A 23,929-nucleotide genomic window follows, 5' to 3' on the forward strand; every position below is an offset into this window, starting at 1 on the left:
GCTCGTTAAGTAAGTACTTATTGAAATTAAGTACCTACTCATTGAGTATGCGGTTTCGAACGCAGCCATACTTTCATACTTTGGAGGGATCCTCTCCCAAACTCGTGGTGGCGCCAGTGTGCGCGCGCACGCGTTCGCTCAAACCCAAACAAAGCCGTAAAAGGATTCTCTGAGATTCTGCTTCCGGTGGTTCTCGCCCCGCGCTGCTCCGCCGTGAAAATGCCGAAGTGAGTCTTTCTTTTATGTTTATTTCATACAAACATACACGATATATTATAAAAACAAACAACACGTCTTAGTCGCGAAAGGTTAACCAATGTATCTGGTGTGTATTTCGGCATTTTAGAAAACTACATTACGAACACAGCTGCGCTTCTCAGACAAGAGCTAGCTCTCTAAGCTAAGTCGGCTTTTAAACGGGGTCAGAATATCTGAACTAGTGTGATTGTTCTTATGTTTATTCACAGTTTGAATGCTTCAAATAGCGTTTTTCTGGAGGATCTAGTTTTAAACAAAAATGTGCGAAAATATAATTAACAAATGTAACGTTACCATGTAAAACCATTCATTGCACGTGAATTTCAGTGTCATTATATTATATTATTTATATGGTGCTCCAAATTACTTTCAAGAAGACTATGGTAATAACTACGGCCAACAAAACCATGGTACTTGTTACTTTTGTATGTGGCAGTACTTTACTATGGCATTTATTAATGAGCTGAAATGATCATTAGTGTCATCCCTGTACTTTAGTACCACTACTTTGTTTTTGTGTAATGTGAGTTTGTTTTGTGACACCAGTTTTTTCTCTCTCTTTCAGGTTTTATTGTGATTATTGTGACACGTACCTGACACACGATTCGGTAAGATTAGCACTGTTAATCTGACCCGTTTAAAATGACATTCATTGTTATATATGTGCAAAAGTTAATTGTTTGTGTATTTAATCTCTGCAGCCATCCGTCAGAAAGACACACTGCAGTGGACGTAAACATAAAGAAAATGTGAAGGATTATTATCAGAAATGGATGGAGGAGCAGGCTCAGAGTCTCATCGACAAAACAAGTGAGTAAATCATATCCTTATGCATGTTTATCAAGACATTACCACTGATCTATACATATTATGCATACTTGATGTAATTATATTGATTCAGTTGATTGGGCACTATTTTCTTAAGCTCCAGTGTAAAGTAATTGTTGTGTGTTACAGCGGCTGCCTTCCAGCAGGGTAAAATCCCACCCACGCCGTTCCCAGGAGCCCCTCCGCCTGGGGGATCTCTGCTTCCTCATCCAAATATTAGTAAGTTTCAGAGCTCTGAGATGTTGGCTGCCTTTCATGGCAGTCGCACAGCTTACCAACAGCCTTGTCCGTAGTTCTCAAGTTATTTGTCAGACTTTATACCACTGGGTCTCATTCACTAATAGTTGATTTGTGTGGATTATTTCATATTTGTACGCACGGGAGAACTTCTCTCAAAATCTCATAATTCACAACATGTGCATGGATTTGTTCTTAACCGCATTCAAACATTAATGAATGTTGAGTACTCTAAATGAGCGGCTACGTGCATGCCATGAGGATAGTCATTTGCATAAAACACAGCCAAACAATCTAATTTCCGCACATTTCCTTTCATCACTATCGTTCTCACCAGATCATCAAGGCACATTCTCAAATCCAGCTCAAACACCATTTACACAGACCTCTCATTAGCCAGCTGTACACACATGCGTTGTATGGGGATTTACGGTTAAGACCCAATTGACCAGTAATGATGAATGAAGACCAGGGGCCTCATTTATAAACGTTGCGTACGCACAAAAGCAAACTTGACGGGAAAATGTGCGGTCCTTCACGCAAGCTCTGACCCAGGCGTACGCACAAAAACGGGTGAAATGAGAAATGGCGACACCGTCGGCAGACGGAAGAAACACGTGAAAGTGTGTGAAACTTTAGACCGTTGTGTAAAAAAAAAGACAATACTGCCTCTCATAAATAACATGAAGACTTTACAAAGCAAGTCTTACAATTAACAGCCTACACGAACACCCGTTTGATCGATCAAAGTGTAAAACAAACAAAATCAAACGAAAATTACAACAGAAATGCTAATTAACACATATTTGCAAAAAGAAAAGTGAAATATGTTCTGCAATAATATTGGCATGTTGTGCAATTCATCCTCATAAATAATATAGTAAACAGAACGAAATAATGTACAAAACTGATATTCTCGTCAATGTGTCCATCTGGCGGAGCAGATAGATGCAATTAGATAGATAGATAGATAGATAATTAGGGAGATATATAGATAGATAAATAGATAGATGTATTAATTGTCCACTGGGGAAAGTTGTTTTCATAGTAAAACATTTCTTCATCAGCTACGGAATCATGGTATTCATGCATATGCCTTTAGTTTGTTTTATTTTTGATAAAATAACGTATGACGTATGCCTCAACTCTGGCGATGCACTAGACGCTTTTTTGCCTCAACTTTGATGTCCGACCATTTCTTCTTTATTTCGGCCACGGTCGAGGTTGTGAGGCTGCAGCATTTACGCCGTCTGCAACCTTTTGCCACTCAAGTGCCTTTTTGGCATTAGTAATGCCCACACTGTGCCCTCCAAACAACATTTTACTCCTCTTTTCCACCTCGCCAACGATAACTTCTACTTCACATTGAGTGAAGTTACGTTTTTTTTTGATTTCCTCTCTGTGTTTGCCATGATTTCGCAATCAATGAATATTAACTTGTGGGCGTTTCACGGACTATTTATGGGCATCTACGGGCGTGACATGAAGCCGCAAAAGCTGCGCTACATTTAGAATTGATTGTGATTTATTAAGGGAAAACTGCGTAGGATGTGCGTGCGCACGGTTTTATAAATCCGAATATTTCTGTGCGTACGCACGTCCTATGTTTCATCCGTACGCCACTTCTGACGCAAATCCTACGCAAAGTTTTATAAATGAGGCCCCAGGAGTCAGAGATGCAATCCATCAAAAAATTAAGAAATAGTTTGCAGTTTCATCAGCTGAAGTCAGCTTCAACACTCAACGAGGAGTTTGTGGGCCGCTCTGCTCACACATCCAATACAGCCGTGATTATACTCTAACAGAGATCAATAATATGTCATTACTTCAAGTTTCATGATTCTGCTCACACCGGTCTCTTAATATGGTCATTCCACCACTCTTGGGAGCCATACAGAGTGAAACTCGAAAAATAAGAATATCATGCAAAAGTAATAATTTTGATGATTATGGATGAAAACATCAAGTTCAAAATCTCAGAAAATTAGAATATTACATGAAATCAATTTAAAAAAAAGGATTTTAAATGCAGAAATGTCGGCCCTTTGAAAAGTATAATCATGCATATGTATATAGCTATATATACTAAATATATTAGTTTCACCTTTTTATTTGAATTACTGAAATACACAAACTTTTGCACGAGTTTCCACACACACAGATTCCTCTAGGTTGAAGTCTTCAGAGCTCTAGCTAGAGCAGCAAATATTTCCATAACACAGTGATAAGATGTACTTTCTCACAGTCAGAGGCTTGTACAACGTTCGTTCTTTATTCAGGTGAAAAGTAAATGCTTTAACTGTGACCTTTAATTGTAACCTTGACTGCCATAGTCAGCAGGGAGAGTTAAAAATATGAATATAAGAACATGGGAGAAACAGCACTTACAAGGCAAGAAGACACATGAGGCTAAACATGACTTTAATCTCATAAACCTCAAATGTATTCAAATCATTTTAAATATTGAAGGATAGATATTAATAACGTGATCAAAACACCGAGTTAAACCTCACCGCTGAAGCTATAATGCACTTTTTCTTCTTTCAGACTGTATATGATTAAATCTATTTAAGATGAAATAAAATGTATTTATTTTTATATATAAATTATTTAATTTAACATGAATCATGATTTGTTCGTGAAAAAGTTGGTTTCACGCATACATTTTTGCATACGCATGCTTTGTGAATGAGACCCATTGTTTTTTAATGCACTGGTCAATTTGGAGATTTTCTGCTTCCATAACATCATCTTTCAGAATAGTGGAAAAGAAACTTCCAAAATAAACATTTGAAGTGTTTATTTCATTACACTTTATCTATTTGCGTCTGTAAATTTCAGTAACAGTTGATATTTTTAAAGGTGTTTTCTCAAAATGATTTTCCTCTGCACTATTATCTATATTCTGAAGATTTACAAAGGGTTTTGTTAGTGTATATCACTCGCCTGAAATATATTTATTTTATTTCTAAAAAGAGATCGAAAATCCCCTCTGCGACACTAATTTGCCAACAAAATGAAACAAGAATTATGTACCTGGCTTAATCCATTATTTGTATATCTGGAAATGTGTGCAATTTTGTGTCATTTAATTAGATAATGCCTCGTTAGCACATTTAAACGTTTCAGAAATCTTGGAATGCAAAATAATTGGCAATTGTTAATTATCAATGTAAATATACCCTATACTCACCTGTGGTGTCTTGCCTTAACATTTAAATTCTGAACATGTTTATTACACACTAAATTTAATACAAGTAGAAGCTCTTTTATGAAGTTATTTCACTTAAGGACTTAGTTAGTAAGATTATGCCTGGAAAGGTTTTGGATTTTTTTTTTTTTATGTTTATTTAAAATTAAGCAAATTTTTATAAATTTTTTTATTTATATGATATTTGAATTTTTTGAAAAAAAATTTTGCCATAAAAATAGCCTTAGATGCTGACATGGCATTACATAAAACAATCTATCGATCTATCCACACTAAATGGATAGATTTGCAAATGTGCTAACGAGGCATTATCTAATTAAATTACACAATATTGCATACATTTCCAGATATACAAATAATGGATTAAGCCAGGTACATAATTCTTGTTTCATTTTGTTGTCATATTAGTGTTACAGAAGGGATTTTGGATCTCTTTTTTATCAGTTTTTAGGAATACAATTTTAAATGTATTTCAGGCGAGTGACATACACTAACAAAACCCTTTGTAAATCTTCAGAATATAGATAATCATTTTGAGAAACACCTTTAAAAATATCTATTGTTACTGAAATTTACAGACGCAAATGTGTTCTATAAATATTGGCATCATATCAGTCACCATGCTCTCTAGCTATTTGGCATATTGGTCAAACAATAAATGAAGAATTTACTTTATTGAAGTGATTATATTCCAAGTTTTTGACATAACTGTACACTGTAAAAAAATATTGTTGGTTTAACTTAAAGTGAGTTACCTGGTTGCCTTAATGTTGATTTGATTGAAATTAAACATTTTAGTTAATGCAATGGAGATTGGTTTAATCAATAGAAACTCAAAATATTATGCAATCTGAACCACATTAATTATCTAAACTGATTTGACAAAAGATAAAAAGTTGATAACAAATAATGAAAATATAATTTTTTTTACAGTGTATAAAAACACACGCGTTTCTCCTTTTGAAGATTTTGTACCAAGAATAAGATGTTTTTCTGTTTTAACTTGCAGGTGGACCTCCGAGGCCTGGCATGTTACCAGCTCCACCAATGGGTGGTCCTCCTATGATGCCCATGATGGGTCCACCTCCTCATGGCATGATGCCTGGAGGACCAGGTAAGATTGTTCAAATGCAGATGTAGCTAAGTTCATGTCAATGATGTCTCGTAAACAACGATCTGAATTTAATGTCTAAATTCCTCTGGCTTTCTTTCAGGTCCAGGTATGCGTCCACCAATGGGCGGGCCTATGCAAATGATGCCCGGGCCACACATGATGCGACCTCCTGCTCGGCCAATGATGTTGTCCGTTAGACCTGGTATGGTGCGCCCTGATCGATAAAACCACGGTGCCACGATTTCCCAAGACTCGGCCAAATATCTACACTGGTTTTACAGTCGATTGAAGATTTTTATTGCTCATTTGCGTTTTATGATGACTAATGCCTGCAGTTCAGGAAACATTGGTTCGCTCGAGTGACTCGGATTATGACAAATTCCTGTAAAATTTAATGAACCTTCCATTGGCTTTCATTTCATATTTATGACAGACCAGAGGGGGGTTACAAAGTGGGTTTGTGTATGATGTGCATTTATTACGTTAATGTTTTTATTTTTTATTTACTTGTTTGTTTTTTTGTAGCATTTTGTTTTTCATGTATTTTGAGAAAATAAAATGAAAAAACAACTTTTTTTTTTGCTTGTTTTGATTTGGTCTACTTATACAGCATTTAAACAGAAACACACTCAAATGCATCTTGATTACTCACAATAATGTAATCAAATCAATAACAAGCCAGCTGGTGTTGTAATTCATAAAATATGCTGAAATAAAAATGCAAGAAAAAACGTAGAGCAAAAAGTCTTGAATTTATTAGTTCATTGAGATCGTATAATGATTGTTCTTTAAGTAAATGGAATGAACATACAGAATAGTATGAACATTCAAGACAAAAAGTACATTTAATCGACATCTTTTAATCGTAGTTACTTTACCTTCTACATAGGCCAACAGTGGTATTTTTTTCTTGTGTTGTCAAGTGCAAGCATTCAGCCCTGATCCTGGTATGTTTCTGACATCCTCATACTCTTCCCAAACAGGGAAAACAGAGGACACTAATTTGTGTTAAATAGTTTGTCAATATTTGCTCAAATTATGTGAAGTTCAAAAGAAATTCAAGTGAATTCAAAGAGGAAGCGAGGGAGAAGTGTTGCCTGAGGGATTTGCATTTTTTTCCTCATTTTCTGTAAATCATTCCTACTATTTCACTGCAGCACATGTGCCCACACAAACAACCCGCTAACTATAAAAAATAAAACACTTGTTGTAATGCTTAAACAGCTAGGATATGTGACAGATGGCCATAAAGTGACATTTAATTCAGCTCTTTGTTTTCATACGGCAAATCAATAGCCTAAATATGCTACATCTTTGCTATTTCACAGTAAGATCATTGCATCAACCATTGATTTGATATTAATTTAGCTGGATTCCTCACATACAGTTAAAAATATTTTTGCTGATTTACATAATTTTTTCTCAACTGTAACGTTTCCATCTCAGGTCTTTGTTTTAAATACCAGAAATCTTTCAACAAGCAGTTCTACAATGTACACAGAGTTCAAAAAGATCAAGAAACTCATTTTTCATTTTTTTTTTTAGGTATATGCTTGCTCACGTCACTCACAAAGTCCTCCATATGAAAATAAACCACAGTTTAAGAGGAAACATTGAACACTAAAATGTCACAATGTTCACACAGTGCTCAGGAAAGAGAATTCCAGTTTTCCAGAAATTCCACAAAGTTCTGGTAGCTATTTGAAAATATTTGAGTGAATCTCAAGGAAAAACTTGAGAAATGCCTGGATCATCCCAAAATCAAATCAAAGAAGCAAAAGAAACCTAATTTTAAGACCATATTTTTTTTCAATGTCATGACAATTTAGCAAATTCCTCCCCAACAACTTTTTACCAAATTAAGATATATTATTATTGATATTATGATATAATATTATTAAAATAGACTACATTTGTAGAGTACAAATGTAAGTATACATTTTGGTTGTATCTGTTGCATTTAATTTATGTTGACTTTAATACAAAAATTATAACGCATTACAGTCATGATGATTTGCAGTGAATCGTCCTAAAAATAGGCTTAATTTGCTATATGCGAAATCTCTCCTTTGATTTTGGGGTGAAATATGACATTGCTTTATGAGATTCAATCCAACTGAATATCATGCTGAATCCATATTTAAATATTTGATATGTCACGTCCATTTCCACATCAACAGCAAATCAGTTTATCAGTTGAGTAATGTCCTTATTCAAGTTCATTTTTGCAGTAGGAGCAACTTTGGACAGTCCGTTTGGTACGGCAGTTAAGTGCTAATTTTGTATTTCTATTTCTCTCTCGCATACTCACTCAATTTCTTCCTCATTTGGACTCACATAAAGTTTCACCTGATTCCCCTTCAATTCACACCTTGGTGTCCGGAAACTTGAAAGGTGGAGTAAGCTACACAAGGAAAAATATATTGGAATACAGAAATGGGAATGCTCTAAGAGCCCAGACAGGACTGCTGATTAAACTAGAAATATTGGTAACATTTTATTTTAAGGTGACAAAGTTACACGTTACTACATGTACTTACTATAGTAATAACAGTAAATTATGCATAATTATTATAAGTAACTAACCCGAACCGTAACAAGTACATGTTTACTATTTAGTACATGTATAAGTACATAATTAATACTACTCAGTAGACTACTTATTTTAGTAAGTAGCCTAAAATTTAACTACGTCACCTTAAAATAAAGTGTAACCATAATATTAAATGTGAGACAATATTTCAGAAATATGAACACAGTAACAAAAAATACACGAAGCTCACGTTACAGGATGTGATGGCATGAGTGAAATTAATCTTGATTTATAGCCTCTTTGGCAATTATCAGTTAGGAAATGGAACAAAACAATGTCAAACGATGGTTATTAGTGCGTGAGGATGACAGCGATGTCTGGATGCTGAGGATGTGCAACACAGTCACAAAGAAATTACCACAACTTTAACAGATAACTCCATTAAACAGGAGATGAGAGACAAACACTGCAGTTCAAAGGTGAGTAACAGCCAGAATCAAACCGATCCTTTTCCACACATGAAGAATAAAAACAGCCACGTACACACTGCAACGATTGGAGAGTGACAACAACATTTAAATTAGAAATAAATCCGCTAAATTATCATTCTGAATGTGTATGATATAACTTAACAGGAGTCACTCCGGAATGGGCAAAAGCGACCGTTGCGAATCTGTCACCATAGCAACAGCGTCTAGCTGGCTTTTTTTTTTTTTTTATGTATTTATGTCCTGTATTTTTATGTTTGGTGGGAGAAACTATGGTGAAGATTAACTATTGAAATATATTAACAAATCAAGACACACCTCAGTTTCTGTGGTTTTTCTAGCACCTCAGAGAGAAGAGTCTGACATGATCACTGCGGTAATTAGCCTACTAGCAGCTAGTTCGGTTCGGTCGCGAATGCTACGCATATTTAATAAAATGCGGTTATCACTATTTAAATGTTCCGTGAGTGAATCTGGTTTCAATATGCAGTTGTTACTGCTGTAATAACAGAACTGGGGGTAAAAAAAAGAAGGTATTTAGCTGCAGTGTGAACATGGCATATGAAACAAGACATAAAGAACATAAAACTTGGGCCATTTAGCCAAAGTAAAACAGCAGATTTCTAGCATCTAACACTGAAATAACATTGTTTTTTTTTTTGTTTTTTTTCGTGAATAAACAGTGGTGCAAACTTACAGTGGTTTTCCAAACGTTCAGTACATCACAATATGCATAAAGGCTGTTTGGACCTTTTTCTCTCTCTCTCGCCTTAGTGCTTTTTTTCTTTTCTTGGCTTTCATTATCTTCTCTCTAAAGATAACTGTCACCATGGGAAATCTTTTACAATTGAAGAAAAAGTAACATTTACTGTTATTACGTCTACGGAAATACTTTGTCTTATCTTTCTGCAAATGACTTCTCTCTGGTAACTAAATTTACGGAAACAAATCATCAATCACAAAATGAACATAGAGGTTATACACACACTTATCATGTGATGTTAACAATGTAAAGTTTCAAATATAGAACTCTACGGAATAAAATGGATTCCCTTGTGAGATAGAAGGTCATTAATCTAATCACGTCCCTAAAACAACGAGAAAACAGAACGGGAATGTTGTCTTGGTTATTCCATTTTCTTGGGGCTGTATTTTACTCTTCCTAGTAAAGCTGTATTGCATTTCAAATCCCAACCTCTAAACACTCTAAACAGGCATAGTCTTTCTTCAGAGGGCCTCAGAGCTGCAGATGCCTGGTAAGAAAAAAGGAAGCACTGGATGTGAATCGAATTTACAGACCAACTCTTGTGAAAAACTTAAGAACTGCTGGGGGGGGGGGGGGGAAACGTGGGTCCAACTACGGGGGGAAAAAAGTGATCTAGTGCTACAGGGTTTGAGGAGCGTTGATGGGAAACGGCGTTATGTTGCATTCATGATCGTGAAAGTACGTAAACTTGAAAAACAGTACTAGTATTGCTGTTGCAGTCAGAGTTTATTGATCTACTAATTTCAAATAAAGTTCCGCCAACATGTCCATCCAGATGAGGAGATGTAGAAATGCTACTCGATAGGACTCGGCGTCTACACATTGGCTCAAGTTCGGAGCTTTTGTGATAGAGAACCCTCTGGTACGAGGGCCAAACCGTAAACATTCAGCGTAATGTATAAAATATCGAAGCTTTCAGAGGCGACTTCGGACCATGACGGAAGAGTTTGAGGAGGCTAGTTATACGGCATATCCAAGAATTCCAGAAAGCGCTCATTGGTCAAGACGACAAAAAAGGATGGTGGAGGCGTTCGGCTCTCCGAGAGGGCAATGCAGGCAAGGACCGGGGTCGGGATTGGCGTGGGAAGTAGTCTTGCCCTGAGGGAGGCTACAAATCACAGTGAGAAGGCACGGGGCACTCAAGTTTATGGGGCGTGGGGTTGAAATAGGGCATCAGGCGGGATTGGACAAGGGCCGTGCCCTGCTTCAAAAAATGGTGGTCTCATACTTGGTGCTACTCGAAGGTCTGGAGGAGTCCCGTGGTTCGAAGAGCCAACTGGTGCTGCCCAGGGACTGCAGGTCCGTTTCCGGCTCCAGAGGGTCGATCTGCCGGAGAAGTAGGAGCGAGGAGTGAGACTGCAGGAGAGAATGGCAGCCAACGGAAACCCACATTTCACACAAGTGAGGAAGTGGCCGTTGTGGATGAACACCATGTAGGAGAAATCACCGTAGACATAGACAACAACACTTATGCTGGTTTGAGTGTATAATCACAAATGCCATTTTTTAAAGAATTTAAGGATCCATTTACAAGAAATTTTAAGGTAAATGTGTCCTTTCAAATTGCACACAATCTTCGTTTTAAAAGTAGGGTCTTTAAGAAGGTCGCCTGATAATGTCATTTTGAGTTTTTTCCAAAAAAAGTGATGATATTGAGTACAAAAAGTGTAAATGTAAGATATTTGGGTCCAATGTTGCTACCGCAACATTTTAAGTATTCCTTAAAACGCAATACTTTGTTTTTGAAAAGACCTCTCAATGACATTGTTTAGCGACACCAACGAAAAGTTCCACTATATGAAACTCCCACTATGTGGAATATTGTTTTCTAATAATTTCAAAGACATTGCTCCAGGCTTGGCAAACCCAATTGAAGAAATATGTAGTGATTTGTGAAGTACAACTATAACAGCACAAATCTCCCGAAAACATGTCTGGGTCACATTTCACCCCAAAATCCTCATCAATTAAATGCTGCTTAAATTAAAATAAACCATTACAATTTTGCATTATGACATTAAGACAATTATGCACAAAAGTTTCATTACCGTAATGCCAATGAACGTTTTACTTTGTACTGTATTACTGTTTAATTACTGAATTAAGCCATATTAAATTCACTACCACTAACAATTTAAATAACATATTGCCTATCTATTGCCATAATAGCATATCTATCTATCTATCTATCTATCTATCTATCTATCTATCTATCTATCTATCTATCTATCTATCTATCTATCTATCTATCTATCTATTATATATATAAAGTGTGGGTGTGTGTGTATATATATATATATATAGAGAGAGAGAGAGAGAGAGACTTTTTTGATACTTAATTATTAAAATAATGTCAAAACCAATTTTGTAATCATAATTTTCTTTATGCAAAATATAATATCTTCTTTTTCTTATTATTCTGGAGTGAAATATCATCTGGACATGTTCTGGACAAGTTTTGTGAGAGTCAACTAAACAAACTTTATTTATATCAAGCACATCTTCAGGCCAAAACAAGATTTTGCCAATGACACAACATATCCTCATCCTCGGATTATACATGATTGCAACCTTTATATCATCTTGAATCTAAAAGACTGTCCTTATACCACATTTTAAATTTGTGACCTGTTGCTAGTGTCAACCAAAAATGTACATGGGGGGAAAAAAAATAGGTGGATAACAGTGACAATTGGAAAACATAACAGGAAAATTAGTAAAGTGAATAAGTGGCAGGGAAGAGAAAGCCAGAGAAGTAGCAGGAGGAAGAGTGCTGGAGAATGTGAGGAAGAGGAAGAGAGAGAGAGCAGAACCTGAACTCCAGGGCTGATAGAGGGCAGCGGGAGGTAGGAGGGGCGGTGGGCGGAGCACGTGTGACAGTAACAGCAGCGGTATTCAAGCACAGGTGCACCCTGGGAAGGAGGACCGGGCAGAAGCACAGAGACATAGATTACAGGCTTACGGCAGCAAAGTAAAGACATTTAAGACATCAAAAGTATACTGGGACTGGAGGTGACGCGTCTCGACACAATTAAACCCGTTCCTTGAAGTGGGTCATTCCTACTATGCAGTATTTTTTTTTTTACCACTCCATCGTATATGTCTTAATATATTGGATAAACAGATAGAAATCATATTAGTTTTCTTTTATCACAGCATCACAATTAAGTGAACTTTTAAATGGGTTCACTACCTTGGTTTTAGCATATGTTTCTAATACTGCACTTCTAACGTGAAAATTTTTGAGTGTCTCACCCTAAAACGTTCCATACAATTTGATGAATCTACAGAGATTAGTATGATATCAACATTTCAAAATATGTTTGAAACAATACCAAAATTAATTTATAATTGAACAAAATTGGCCTGTTCCTCTTGTTGACACCTATCTATCAAGCTAACTATCCCTTGCTGATTAATGGCTAACTTTAGCTCTTTATTTTTTACAAAATGTTTACCATCTTGCAATTCTGTAAATAATCTAATCATATTTAATAAAGACCAAAACAAAACAGAAATGACCCAAGAATTCAGCTTAAGCTCTAAATTGTGAAATAAACCAACACTATAATTCAGTAAAAAATAACAGCTATTCAAAATCATTCCCATATTGAATTAGACACAAATGAGAATGAAGCATGTGCTGCGAATGTATTGTGTTAAAACTGGCTCAAAATTATCCAAATGTAGTTGAACCTTAGTTAGGGAAGATGCCATATTTAAACTGACACAAATGCAAATTAAGCCATTAAATATGACATACATGATATATTCTGACTAAAGTCTACTGATTCTGGGATAATTAAGTCAATTTAGGTTTCAAGATTTATGGACAGCATCTGTGACAAGCTGTTGATTAACACAGACAATTATTTAGACTCCTCCACAGTTTGTATAAGCTAGCAAAAAATTATGTTTACAGTAATGCACTCATAATAAAGGACAATACATTGCAATAGAATAACCTTTAAAATACAGAAAATAAATGTTTCTGAGTAAAAAGACATTAAAAGTATGCAAAAAAAAAAGAAAAAGATTTTCTTCCTCAGTATTTTTGTCTTGTTCTGTTTTACAAATATTAAGCAGATTATCTTTTTTTTTTGGGGGGTTTTAAGCATAAACTCTCTTAATTTTGATCAATTTATTTCGGAAAACTAGACTTAATAACTTAAGTAATTTGAATTTTGCTTCTCAAGTAAATGTATCTTGATTTAAAAAAATTTAAGATATTTGTCTAAAGGAAGAGGAAGAATTTTTAATTTTTTTTGCAGTGCATTTACGAAACTTCATCCATGAGAAGTCCGACCACTATATATACGATTAAATCAGCTTTACAGCTCAAATAAAACACATTTTGGACAGAATCAGAAGAAGTGTTTTAACAAACTATATAAGCTGCACATTTCTGCTTTTAAACCCTCCTGAATGTATTGCCCTATAGTCGCCCATTGTAAGTGCAATACTGTAAATTCTACTTTTTACTAGCTGAGGGAACAGAATTTTCTGTGGTAATCAAAAACATGTGAACACAATACATTCATGATGCATAATTCATCCTTAATCACACCATGAACGTATGTATGTGTGCAGAACTCATACTCACGGTGGAGCGGCGCACACTGTTGCGGGACTGAGAGGTGGGCCTGCTGGTCTTGGCTTCTATGATTTCGGAGGATGGACCAGCATATGAACTGTGACGACGGGACTTCTGTGCCTGGAGAGCCATATGATATGCTACCTCAAAAGCTTGTCCCAGCGTCAGGATGATCTCATAGGTCTGTGTCTGAACACAAAACAGCCATTAGTTGAGTCAATAAATAATTACACAATATGAGTTTTCACTCTCAGTAAGGCTATAAAAAGCAAAAAGTGGCAGAGGAAACTATATTTGACCTGACAGCCAAACCTCAACCTGGAAGAGGCTAGCCAATCACAACAGATCTCATTTACATAAAGCAGTCCGACAGATAATCAGCACGGTTTAATTATAAGGGTCAAAGAGATGGGGATGGGGGGGTAAATAAATGTTAAATATAAAAAATAAAAAAATAAAAATATGATCTTGTCTAGTTTCAATTCAGTGTCAGAAATGTAACTATTACATATTAAATAAAAAAATTAAATAATATTATCTTGTCTAGTTTCAATTCAGTGTCAGAAATATAAAATCTAATAATCATTAAGTTACTAATAATAATAATCATAATAAAAATGCTGCTAAAATGCGGGTAAATAAATGTTAAATATTAAATTAAAAAAGAAATAAATATTATCTTGTCTAGTTTCAATTCAGTGTCAGAAATATAAAATCTAATAAAAATAAATAAATAAAATGCATGTAAAATAATAAATACATTCCATATGATAATTAAGAAAAACTAAATTACAAACACCATGACACCTTAAAATAATAAACTTAAAAAATAGTAATTAAGTTACTAATAATAATAATCATAATAAAAATGCTGCTAAACTGCAGAATATGGCAACTTTAAATATTCCATAAACTTTTCGTTTTGTCATAAATATTGCTTTACTCTCTATAATCAGCTCTATAGCTCACTTAGGCTGAATAGGGTCCATTTTGATTTTCATATTGACTTTAACAAACCCGTTTCCTAACCCTGATTGGTTCCCCAATAAAAGAGCAGATAAAACAACACCCACCACTTCTACTGTAGTGAAGACATGGCAGAAGTGAAACCCAGACTTCAGGTCTTTCGTGATGTATGCAAATGTGCAAAGGTCATCCGGATCCTGGGCCGCGCATGAGATGTTCTGGATCTCATGCTCTGCAACCAGCGCCTGCAAAAGTACAAAAATATTGAGTGAATCCATCACAATTTTCAAACATCCGCTAAAAACATGAGCACTTAATTAATTCATAACCGTAACCATATATAACCATAATCTATCATTCATGTCCGTGCCACAAATAGTGCGGGACGGGTTACTGTAGAGCAAATCTCACTGATATAGAGATGCTTGTCTAAAACACTACTAATAAAAATATTATTTTACGGTAAACCAGTGTTAACTTGTGTTACAGTGAGTATCGGAGGTTGCTTTTACCTTGGTGGCTGCGTCGACGAACTTGACTCCTTTGTAGGTGATATTCAGTATTATGATAGGACCTTTCCGGTGATCCTTTGATTTCTGGTGAAAATTAGAAGGCAGGAAAATCAAACTGTTTAATGGGCCAAATGTGTAAACATACACTGAGTTACTTCACAATTTAAGACATGAAACAAATATTGACATATTGACTAATATATGCATATATACCCTTATTCTAGCACAGGCCTCCTGTGTAGATTCAATTCCTCGTAGATCTCGGATGATCACAGACCCTAAATACTGGAAAAAGAGAAAGATTGGAGAAATATATTTTCCGAGAGTGGTATATGAGGGAAGTTTACATTCATATGCACGTTTATTTTAGCAGCTTGCAAGTGAGAAATAGTCCAATGAATTCTATCTATCTATCTGTCTATCTATCTATCTATCTATCTACAGTGCTATGCATAAGTTTAGACACCCATGCTAAAGTTGACTAAAAAGAGGAATAAAAAATCATCTTTTGGAAATTGAACTTAATGCCTTAATTAAAATTTTTGGAAAAAATCCAACCTTTAAGGACACCAATGTTCTTTGTGAATGAATAATGTATCGTAAATAAATAAATGTTCTTCCTTAAAATACAGGGTGCATAAGTCAGGACACCCCTATGTTAAATTCCCATAGAGGCAGGCAGATTTTTATTTTTAAAGGCCAGTTACTTCATGGATCCAGGATACTATGCATCCTGATAAAGTTCCCTTGGCCTTTGGAATTAAAATAGCCCCACATCATCACATAGCCTTCACCATACCTAGAGATTGGCATGGAGTACTTTCCATAAGATCATCTCTCAATGCAAATCAAACCAGCTATTAGGCTAACTGAAATAAAACCATGCCAATCTCTAGGTATGGTGAAGGCTATGTGATGATGTGGGGCTATTTTAATTCCAAAGGCCAAGAGAACTTTATCAGGATGCATAGTATCCTGGATCCATGAAGTAACTGGCCTTTAAAAATAAAAATCTGCCTGCCTCTATGGGAATTTAACATAGGGGTGTCCTGACTTATGCACCCTGTATTTTAAGGAAGAACATTTATTTATTTACGATACATTATTCATTCACAAAGAAAATTGGTGTCCTTAAAGGTTGGATTTTTCCTATTTTTTTAAATTAAGGCATTAAGTTCAATTTCCAAAAGATGATTTTTTATTCCTCTTTTTATTCCCTATTCCTCTATCTATCTATCTATGAAACATTTCTGATTATCAATGTTGAAAACGCTTCATATTTTTGTTTATACCATGATACATTTTCTTTGATGAATAGAAAGTTGAAAAAGAATAGCTTTTATTTGAATTAGAAATATTTTGTAACATTATAAATGTATAAATCTATCGCTATTGTGCTAAACAGTACTTACTCACTCAGTTTCATCTCAGGACTAACATTTTAAAAATAACTGATGGTTCAAAAGAGCACTTTAATTTTTAATGTGGTGCTCATTAATGGATCTTTTATTTATTTAAATGTAGACTCTGTTTTGATCTTGAACAATGCTTTTGGGGTTTGAGCCGCTCTGACACATAGTGAAGTCAGGTTGAGTCATTTCCTGATCCCATTCCCCATCATTTCCTGTTCTCTCTCTAATATCCCTTGGCAAACTTGATTTTCTGCCAAAAAAAAAAAATGCTTAAAGCTGTTAAAAATAAAACTTCTTGTTGTAACCTGTTGTTAAATAAGATGCATGTCAACATGTTTGATTAAAACACACAAACATGAAATAATATTTTCCTCGGATGGCCTCATGATGTCTTTGGGTGTATAAGAGCAACAGAGGGAAGTTACTGTCATGCCAACCCTTTGTTAAAAGTAACAAAGTAAACCGACCCTTTGCTATCAGTAAAAGTTGCAAATGTCCAGATAAATTTTGTGATGGATTTTTAATGGAAAAAATTCTGAAGTCATGACAATATCAAAAATATACTGTCTAGAATAGTCTCATGACATATTGAGTAATCAACTGAACTCTTAACCCTTTTCTCAATTTTTTCTGATGATTTGAGATCATTTTGCTCATGCCAGTAACAGAGGGTGAAAGAGGGGGGCTTGCTTTTACAAATTGAACCAATCATGTTGAAAGAAGGTGACATGAGTTAAGTCACGTTGATCTTATTGTTGTGACTGTCTTTATCCTATAAAACATGATGTATTCTTCTTCTTGGGTGAGATTCTCTGAGACTCTCCCGGCCGTGATTAAAGCATTTAAAGGACATTTGCTGAAGTCTGTCTGTTTATTATTGCTGTTATTGCTGCGCAGCAAGTAAGAGTTAGGGGACTCGGCCGATGTCGATGCGGAGACGCGCTAGAGTATAAATATTATTGAACGGGGATGTAGAGTGTAGACAAGACCCAGATAAACTAATGTCGACTGTAGACGTTCGGGGATGTAGAGTGTAGACGAGACCCAGATAAACTAACGTCGACTGTAGACGTTCGGGGATGTAGAGTGTAGACGAGACCCAGATAAACTAACGTCGACTGTAGACGTTCGGGGACGTAGAGTGTAGACGAGACCCAGATAAACTAACGTCGACTGTAGACGTTCGGGGACGTAGAGTGTAGACGAGACCCAGATAAACTAACGTCGACTGTAGACGTTCGGGGATGTAGAGTGTAGACGAGACCCAGATAAACTAACGTCGACTGTAGACGTTCGGGGACGTAGAGTGTAGACAAGACCCAGATAAACTAACGTCGACTGTAGACGTTCGGGGACGTAGAGTGTAGACGAGACCCAGATAAACTAACGTCGACTGTAGACGTTCGGGGACGTAGAGTGTAGACGAGACCCAGATAAACTAACGTCGACTGTAGACGTTCGGGGACGTAGAGTGTAGACGAGACCCAGATAAACTAACGTCGACTGTAGACGTTCGGGGACGTAGAGTGTAGACGAGACCCAGATAAACTAACGTCGACTGTAGACGTTCGGGGACGTAGAGTGTAGACGAGACCCAGATAAACTAACGTCGACTGTAGACGTTCGGGGACGTAGAGTGTAGACGAGACCCAGATAAACTAACGTCGACTGTAGACGTTCGGGGACGTAGAGTGTAGACGAGACCCAGATAAACTAACGTCGACTGTAGACGTTCGGGGATGTAGAGTGTAGACGAGACCCAGATAAACTAACGTCGACTGTAGACGTTCGGGGACGTAGAGTGTAGACGAGACCCAGATAAACTAACGTCGACTGTAGACGTTCGGGGACGTAGAGTGTAGACGAGACCCAGATAAACTAACGTCGACTGTAGACGTTTGGGGACGTAGAGTGTAGACAAGACCCAGATAAACTAACGTCGACTGTAGACGTTCGGGGACGTAGAGTGTAGACGAGACCCAGATAAACTAACGTCGACTGTAGACGTTCGGGGACGTAGAGTGTAGACGAGACCCAGATAAACTAACGTCGACTGTTGACGTTCGGGGACGTAGAGTGTAGACGAGACCCAGATAAACTAACGTCGACTGTAGACGTTCGGGGACGTAGAGTGTAGACAAGACCCAGATAAACTAACGTCGACTGTAGACGTTCGGGGACGTAGAGTGTAGACGAGACCCAGATAAACTAACGTCGACTGTAGACGTTCGGGGACGTAGAGTGTAGACGAGACCCAGATAAACTAACGTCGACTGTAGACGTTCGGGGACGTAGAGTGTAGACGAGACCCAGATAAACTAACGTCGACTGTAGACGTTCGGGGACGTAGAGTGTAGACGAGACCCAGATAAACTAACGTCGACTGTTGACGTTCGGGGACGTAGAGTGTAGACAAGACCCAGATAAACTAACGTCGACTGTAGACGTTCGGGGACGTAGAGTGTAGACGAGACCCAGATAAACTAACGTCGACTGTAGACGTTCGGGGACGTAGAGTGTAGACGAGACCCAGATAAACTAACGTCGACTGTAGACGTTCGGGGATGTAGAGTGTAGACGAGACCCAGATAAACTAACGTCGACTGTAGACGTTCGGGGATGTAGAGTGTAGACGAGACCCAGATAAACTAACGTCGACTGTAGACGTTCGGGGACGTCGAGTGTAGACAAGACCCAGGTAGACTTAGGTCAGGTGCGAAATAAGAAAAATCTACCACAATCTATTATGAGGTGTATAAACTGACAAATCCTAATAGAAAAGACTTACTCTGGCCTCATAAATGCAGGACTCTGTGATAAGTTTCTCAGGGTGATGATGCCAGGTGGAGACAGTGGTATATGTGGCAGAGTGGCTGGAAGGGCGAATATTTAGACGTGATTGACGATCTGCATGACGGTCCTAAAGGAAAACAAGTGAAATCTGTGTCAAGGTCACACCGACAAAAAAATGTGCAAATTTATATTCAAAGTGGAGTTACATTTAATGTTATTTTGCAGCATTTTCCTATTGTTTCTCCATAAATTTCAAAGCATAATGAGTTTAAATTATTAAACAAATTTGCCTTATTTAAAAACGGTATAAATGATTAATGTTCTGTGGTGTTCAGAAGTGTTGCTGTGCCCTGTGGTAACAGACATCAAGAATGAATTCTTCTCAAAGACCTCGTAACTATTTCATCTAATTTGTTAGAGAGCATGTGGAAACATAAATAGTAAATATAACTAAATATGTTTCATTAAAAATGAATATTTAGTATTTAAAATAGCACTACAGACACCAAAAAATGTGACATTTTCAGAATATAATAATTCTATTAAAGAATAAGAAAACAATACCTTGTGTTTTCAGTTATTTTAGTCCCAAATTTTTTTATTTAAATTAATTTGGTTAAAATGTCAGTGTATTTGAAAAGTATGACTGCAATAATTTCAAAGAATTACAAATGCATCAATGCTTGTTACGAATTTTGTATTTTAGTTTTTTAGACTTGCCTAAAGGTGCAGTAAGTGATTTCTGAGAAACACTGTTGATATCTGAAATCAACTCAATCAAACACGCCCCTCCCTTCATTGCTCCGCCCACAACATGCATGAACACGCAATGCAAGAGTGGATGTCTCTTTATCATAGCTGAAGCAAAGCAAAAGGGCTGTGCAACGATTAATCGCATCCAAAATTAAAGTTTATGTTTACATAATATATGTGTGTGCACTGTGTATCATTATTTTGCATATTTAAATACACACATATGCATGTATATATTTAAGAAAAATGTGCATTCATATATTGTATATACCTGTATATTTAAATAAATAAATATTTTATATATAAATAACAAACTTTTCTTAAATATATACATGCATATGTGTGTATTTAAATATACAAAATAATCATACACAGTACAAACACACATATATTATGTGAACACAAACTTTTATTTTGGATGCGATTAATCGTTGCACAGCCCTAATGCTTGCAAAAATTAAGCAAAGATGACCAATGAACGACAAGGAAGACCAAAAAATGAACATACAGAACAGAAGAGTACACCGATGAGCCAAAACTTTTGAGGCATGGACTCTACGAGACCCCTGAAGGTGTCCCAAGACGTTAGCAGCAGATCCTTCATGTCCTGTAGGTTGTGAGGTGGAGCCGCCGTGGATCAAACTTGTTGGTCCGGCACATCCCACAGATGCTCAATTGCATTTAGATCTGGGGAATTTGGAGGCCAGGGCGTTGAACTATTCATCATGTTCCTCAAACCATTCCTTATCCTGCTGAAAGAGGCCACTTCCACCAGGGAACACCACTGAAGGGGTTTAGGTAGGTGGCACGTGTTAAATTTACGTCCACATGAATGTCCAGTCCAGCAGAACATTTCCCAGAGCATCACATTCACTCCACAGGCTCGTTGTGGTGCCATCCCTTCCCCAGTTAAACGGCACACACGTACACAGCCGTCCATGTGATGTAAAAGAAAACAGGAGTCATCGGACCAGGCGACCTTCTTTCACTGCTCCGAGATCCAGTTCCTATACTCGCGTGCCCATTGTAGGCGCATTCTACGGTGGACAGGGGTCTTCATAAGCACTCTGATTGGTCTTTGCCCCCAAACGCAGCAGAGTGTGGTGCAGTGTGTGTTATGACACATAACTCCCATAACCATCATTAAACATTTTGTGTGACTTGACTTGTCCTGTTAGCTCAGACCAGACGGGATAGCCTTTGTAGCCCTCGTGCATTGAGGCGCCAAACACCCAGTCAGAGATACTCTGACCCAGTCGCTTTGCCATAACAATTCTGCCCTCATCAAAGTCGCTCAGATCTTTATTCCTGCCCACTTCTCCTGCATCAAACATGTTGATTACGAGAACTGATTGTTTCCTTACCATCTAATCTACTCAGACCTTAATAACGTGGCCTTGTTAAGAGATGATCAACGATATTCGCTTCACCTGTGAATGGTCATAACGTTTTGGCTCATAAACAAGCAAGAGTTTGTTGTTAGTCGCCAACACACACACCAGCTCCAGAGCAAATAGCAGTGTCACTCACGTATGGAGCAGACACAACACAACCTTGGTGTCTATTTTCAGGTCTTCCCGCTTAGGTCTCTCCGGCGCTGGAAAGCTTTTCTAATATTAATGCGGGTCCTAAAGCGCTTGCCTGATCATAACCTTTTCATCCAGTAATATTACTCTGAGCTTTTCTCTTTTGTCACGTCTCTCAGCCATCTCTCTTTCTTCAAATGTCCCTCTTCCTCACTCTCTCTTCTCCCCCGTGATGAGTGGACACGCCCCCTACTGCTGATTGGCTAGAAGTGTGTTATGCTGCTTGGTCTGATCCACTTTCAACAGTGTTTCTCAGAAATCAATTACTGAACCTAGATATGGTTTGCAACATTTACTCAAATGTGATTCATGTTGGAAGGACGATTTGAAGGAGTCGTTATAATCACAGTGATCTTGGTCGCAGAGGTACTCACATGTGAGCGTGACCTTTCACCGAAGGAGCGAAGGGAGATACTGCCGTCCTGATCCAATGCTCTGCTCTTTCTGCCTGATTCTCCCAACGGAAGCAACATGTCCATGGAGCGACTGGTGTACGGGTCCATATAACTGAGCGGTGACGTATTCTGAGACAACAGGTCCTGAATCTGTTAAGCACAAATATCATTTTTCATCAACATACTGTATAGTTATATTTGCATGTAACAATATGGATATCACGCTGTCTATTTTTTCTGATATGCCGAATTGTGTTTATCACCTTTAGCTGGGAAAAGCGGTTGGATTTTGAAGGTGCTTCCTCATACGGTCGCTCTGATATCGAGGCTATGATCCTTTTTCTGTGACCAAGAAGGCCAATCTTTAACACCTGGTCAGTGGAGAAAACATGGTCAGTGTATCAGATCACAAAACTCGTTCCTGCAGACAAAAGTATTTTGAACCAGCACGAAAGGCACATTTACATTGACAATTTCAAGCTCCCACAGGTTCTTCACGCAGTCCAGGGTGCGGTAGCCGCTAGACAAGAAGTTGTGCAGATATTCTCCGAGGCCCAAAGTTTCCAGCCATGAGGACAGAGAAGTGCTGCCGTCACACCCCAGAGCTTTCACCTGAAGGAGGAATAAAACGCTCTCTCAAATTGCATAGCAAAGCATATATGTAATGCACTTTGAGGAAAGCCAGGAAAGTCACACTTTAAATGTCTGAATGTGATTGCATTACATGACAAAATATTAATTCTAGTGCAAACAAACACAGAACCAGCTTCTCTCAGAAATAACTTCACTTTTCTGAGACATATTTGCAATGACTTTTAACCAACTGCTCCCAAGGTAATTTTAAGTGTAAGTGGATGAAAGTAAGTAGTGTCCAATAATATTTTGGGACTGAAACACGCTACCTTCGGAAAGTTTTTTGCTGCATGAAGGATTTTCTTCCTGTGGCCTGGGTCGGTGATGCCAAGTTCATGAAGGTCCTCATCTTCCATCACGTTACTCCCCTAAACGGATGCACATTCACATGAATTTCTGCTCTACTTAAATTCCTGAGAACAACCAAGTGTTGCATGAAAGTGACAGCAGAGGTATTTTACTAAAACAGTTTCAGGCACATAAAGTCCCTGTGAATACTGACACTTTGTGCCTTGCAAATATATTTATACCATTAACCAATCACCTCTCTCTCTCTCTCTCTCTCTCTCTTTATAAATTATGTACTATAACAAGTTTCTTCTCATTAATTTCACCATTTTTAATAACCTTTTAGCTGTTTTGCTTTGCACTGCACTTAGATAATCCTGCAATGTAATAACTTAATTTTTACAACAACAAATATTCCGCATAGTCTCTCAATTAATATGAGGTCATAAAATGTATGCATTGCACATTTATAGAAATTTTTTTTTTTTTAAAGTTGTATATAGCTTAAAGCATGTCTTATATAGCTTTTATATAGCTTAAGGCAAATGTCATGTTGTGTACC

The 23,929-nt window shown here is 37.1% G+C and overlaps 2 protein-coding genes across 5 annotated transcripts in view; one reads left to right on the top strand and one right to left on the bottom strand.

Moving 5' to 3' along the window:
- The first annotated feature begins 151 nt into the window (after positions 1-151).
- snrpc (small nuclear ribonucleoprotein polypeptide C) lies at positions 152-6,223 on the top strand. Its single transcript, XM_082135980.1, has 6 exons — positions 152-227; positions 824-866; positions 960-1,068; positions 1,216-1,305; positions 5,544-5,648; positions 5,749-6,223. Exons 1-6 carry the CDS (start codon positions 220-222, stop codon positions 5,871-5,873), a joined length of 480 nt encoding a protein of 159 aa, XP_081992106.1. The 5' UTR covers positions 152-219; the 3' UTR covers positions 5,874-6,223.
- Positions 6,224-6,381: 158 nt separating this feature from the next.
- The window catches only part of anks1ab (ankyrin repeat and sterile alpha motif domain containing 1Ab), a 36,613-nt gene continuing 19,065 nt past the window's right edge, over positions 6,382-23,929 (bottom strand). Inside the window, exons 4-14 of one of the 4 annotated variants that reach the window (XM_082135978.1) lie at positions 23,349-23,447; positions 22,912-23,058; positions 22,710-22,817; positions 22,426-22,596; positions 19,708-19,839; positions 15,721-15,792; positions 15,508-15,591; positions 15,103-15,240; positions 14,039-14,218; positions 10,664-10,761; positions 6,382-9,922 (exon numbers count right to left, since the gene is read on the bottom strand). In XM_082135978.1, coding sequence (XP_081992104.1) covers positions 9,907-9,922; positions 10,664-10,761; positions 14,039-14,218; positions 15,103-15,240; positions 15,508-15,591; positions 15,721-15,792; positions 19,708-19,839; positions 22,426-22,596; positions 22,710-22,817; positions 22,912-23,058; positions 23,349-23,447 — 1,245 coding nt within the window. In that variant the 3' untranslated portion in view covers positions 6,382-9,906. Of the gene's footprint in view, positions 10,762-12,248; positions 12,348-14,038; positions 14,219-15,102; positions 15,241-15,507; positions 15,592-15,720; positions 15,793-19,707; positions 19,840-22,425; positions 22,597-22,709; positions 22,818-22,911; positions 23,059-23,348; positions 23,448-23,929 lie in introns of all 4 variants that reach the window. The other 3 variants (XM_082135976.1, XM_082135979.1, XM_082135977.1) reach the window with 3 other exon arrangements.

The sequence above is a fragment of the Leuciscus leuciscus genome (genome assembly GCF_965113295.1).
Source record: "Leuciscus leuciscus genome assembly, chromosome: 14".
Classification (NCBI taxonomy): Eukaryota; Metazoa; Chordata; class Actinopteri; order Cypriniformes; family Leuciscidae; genus Leuciscus; species Leuciscus leuciscus.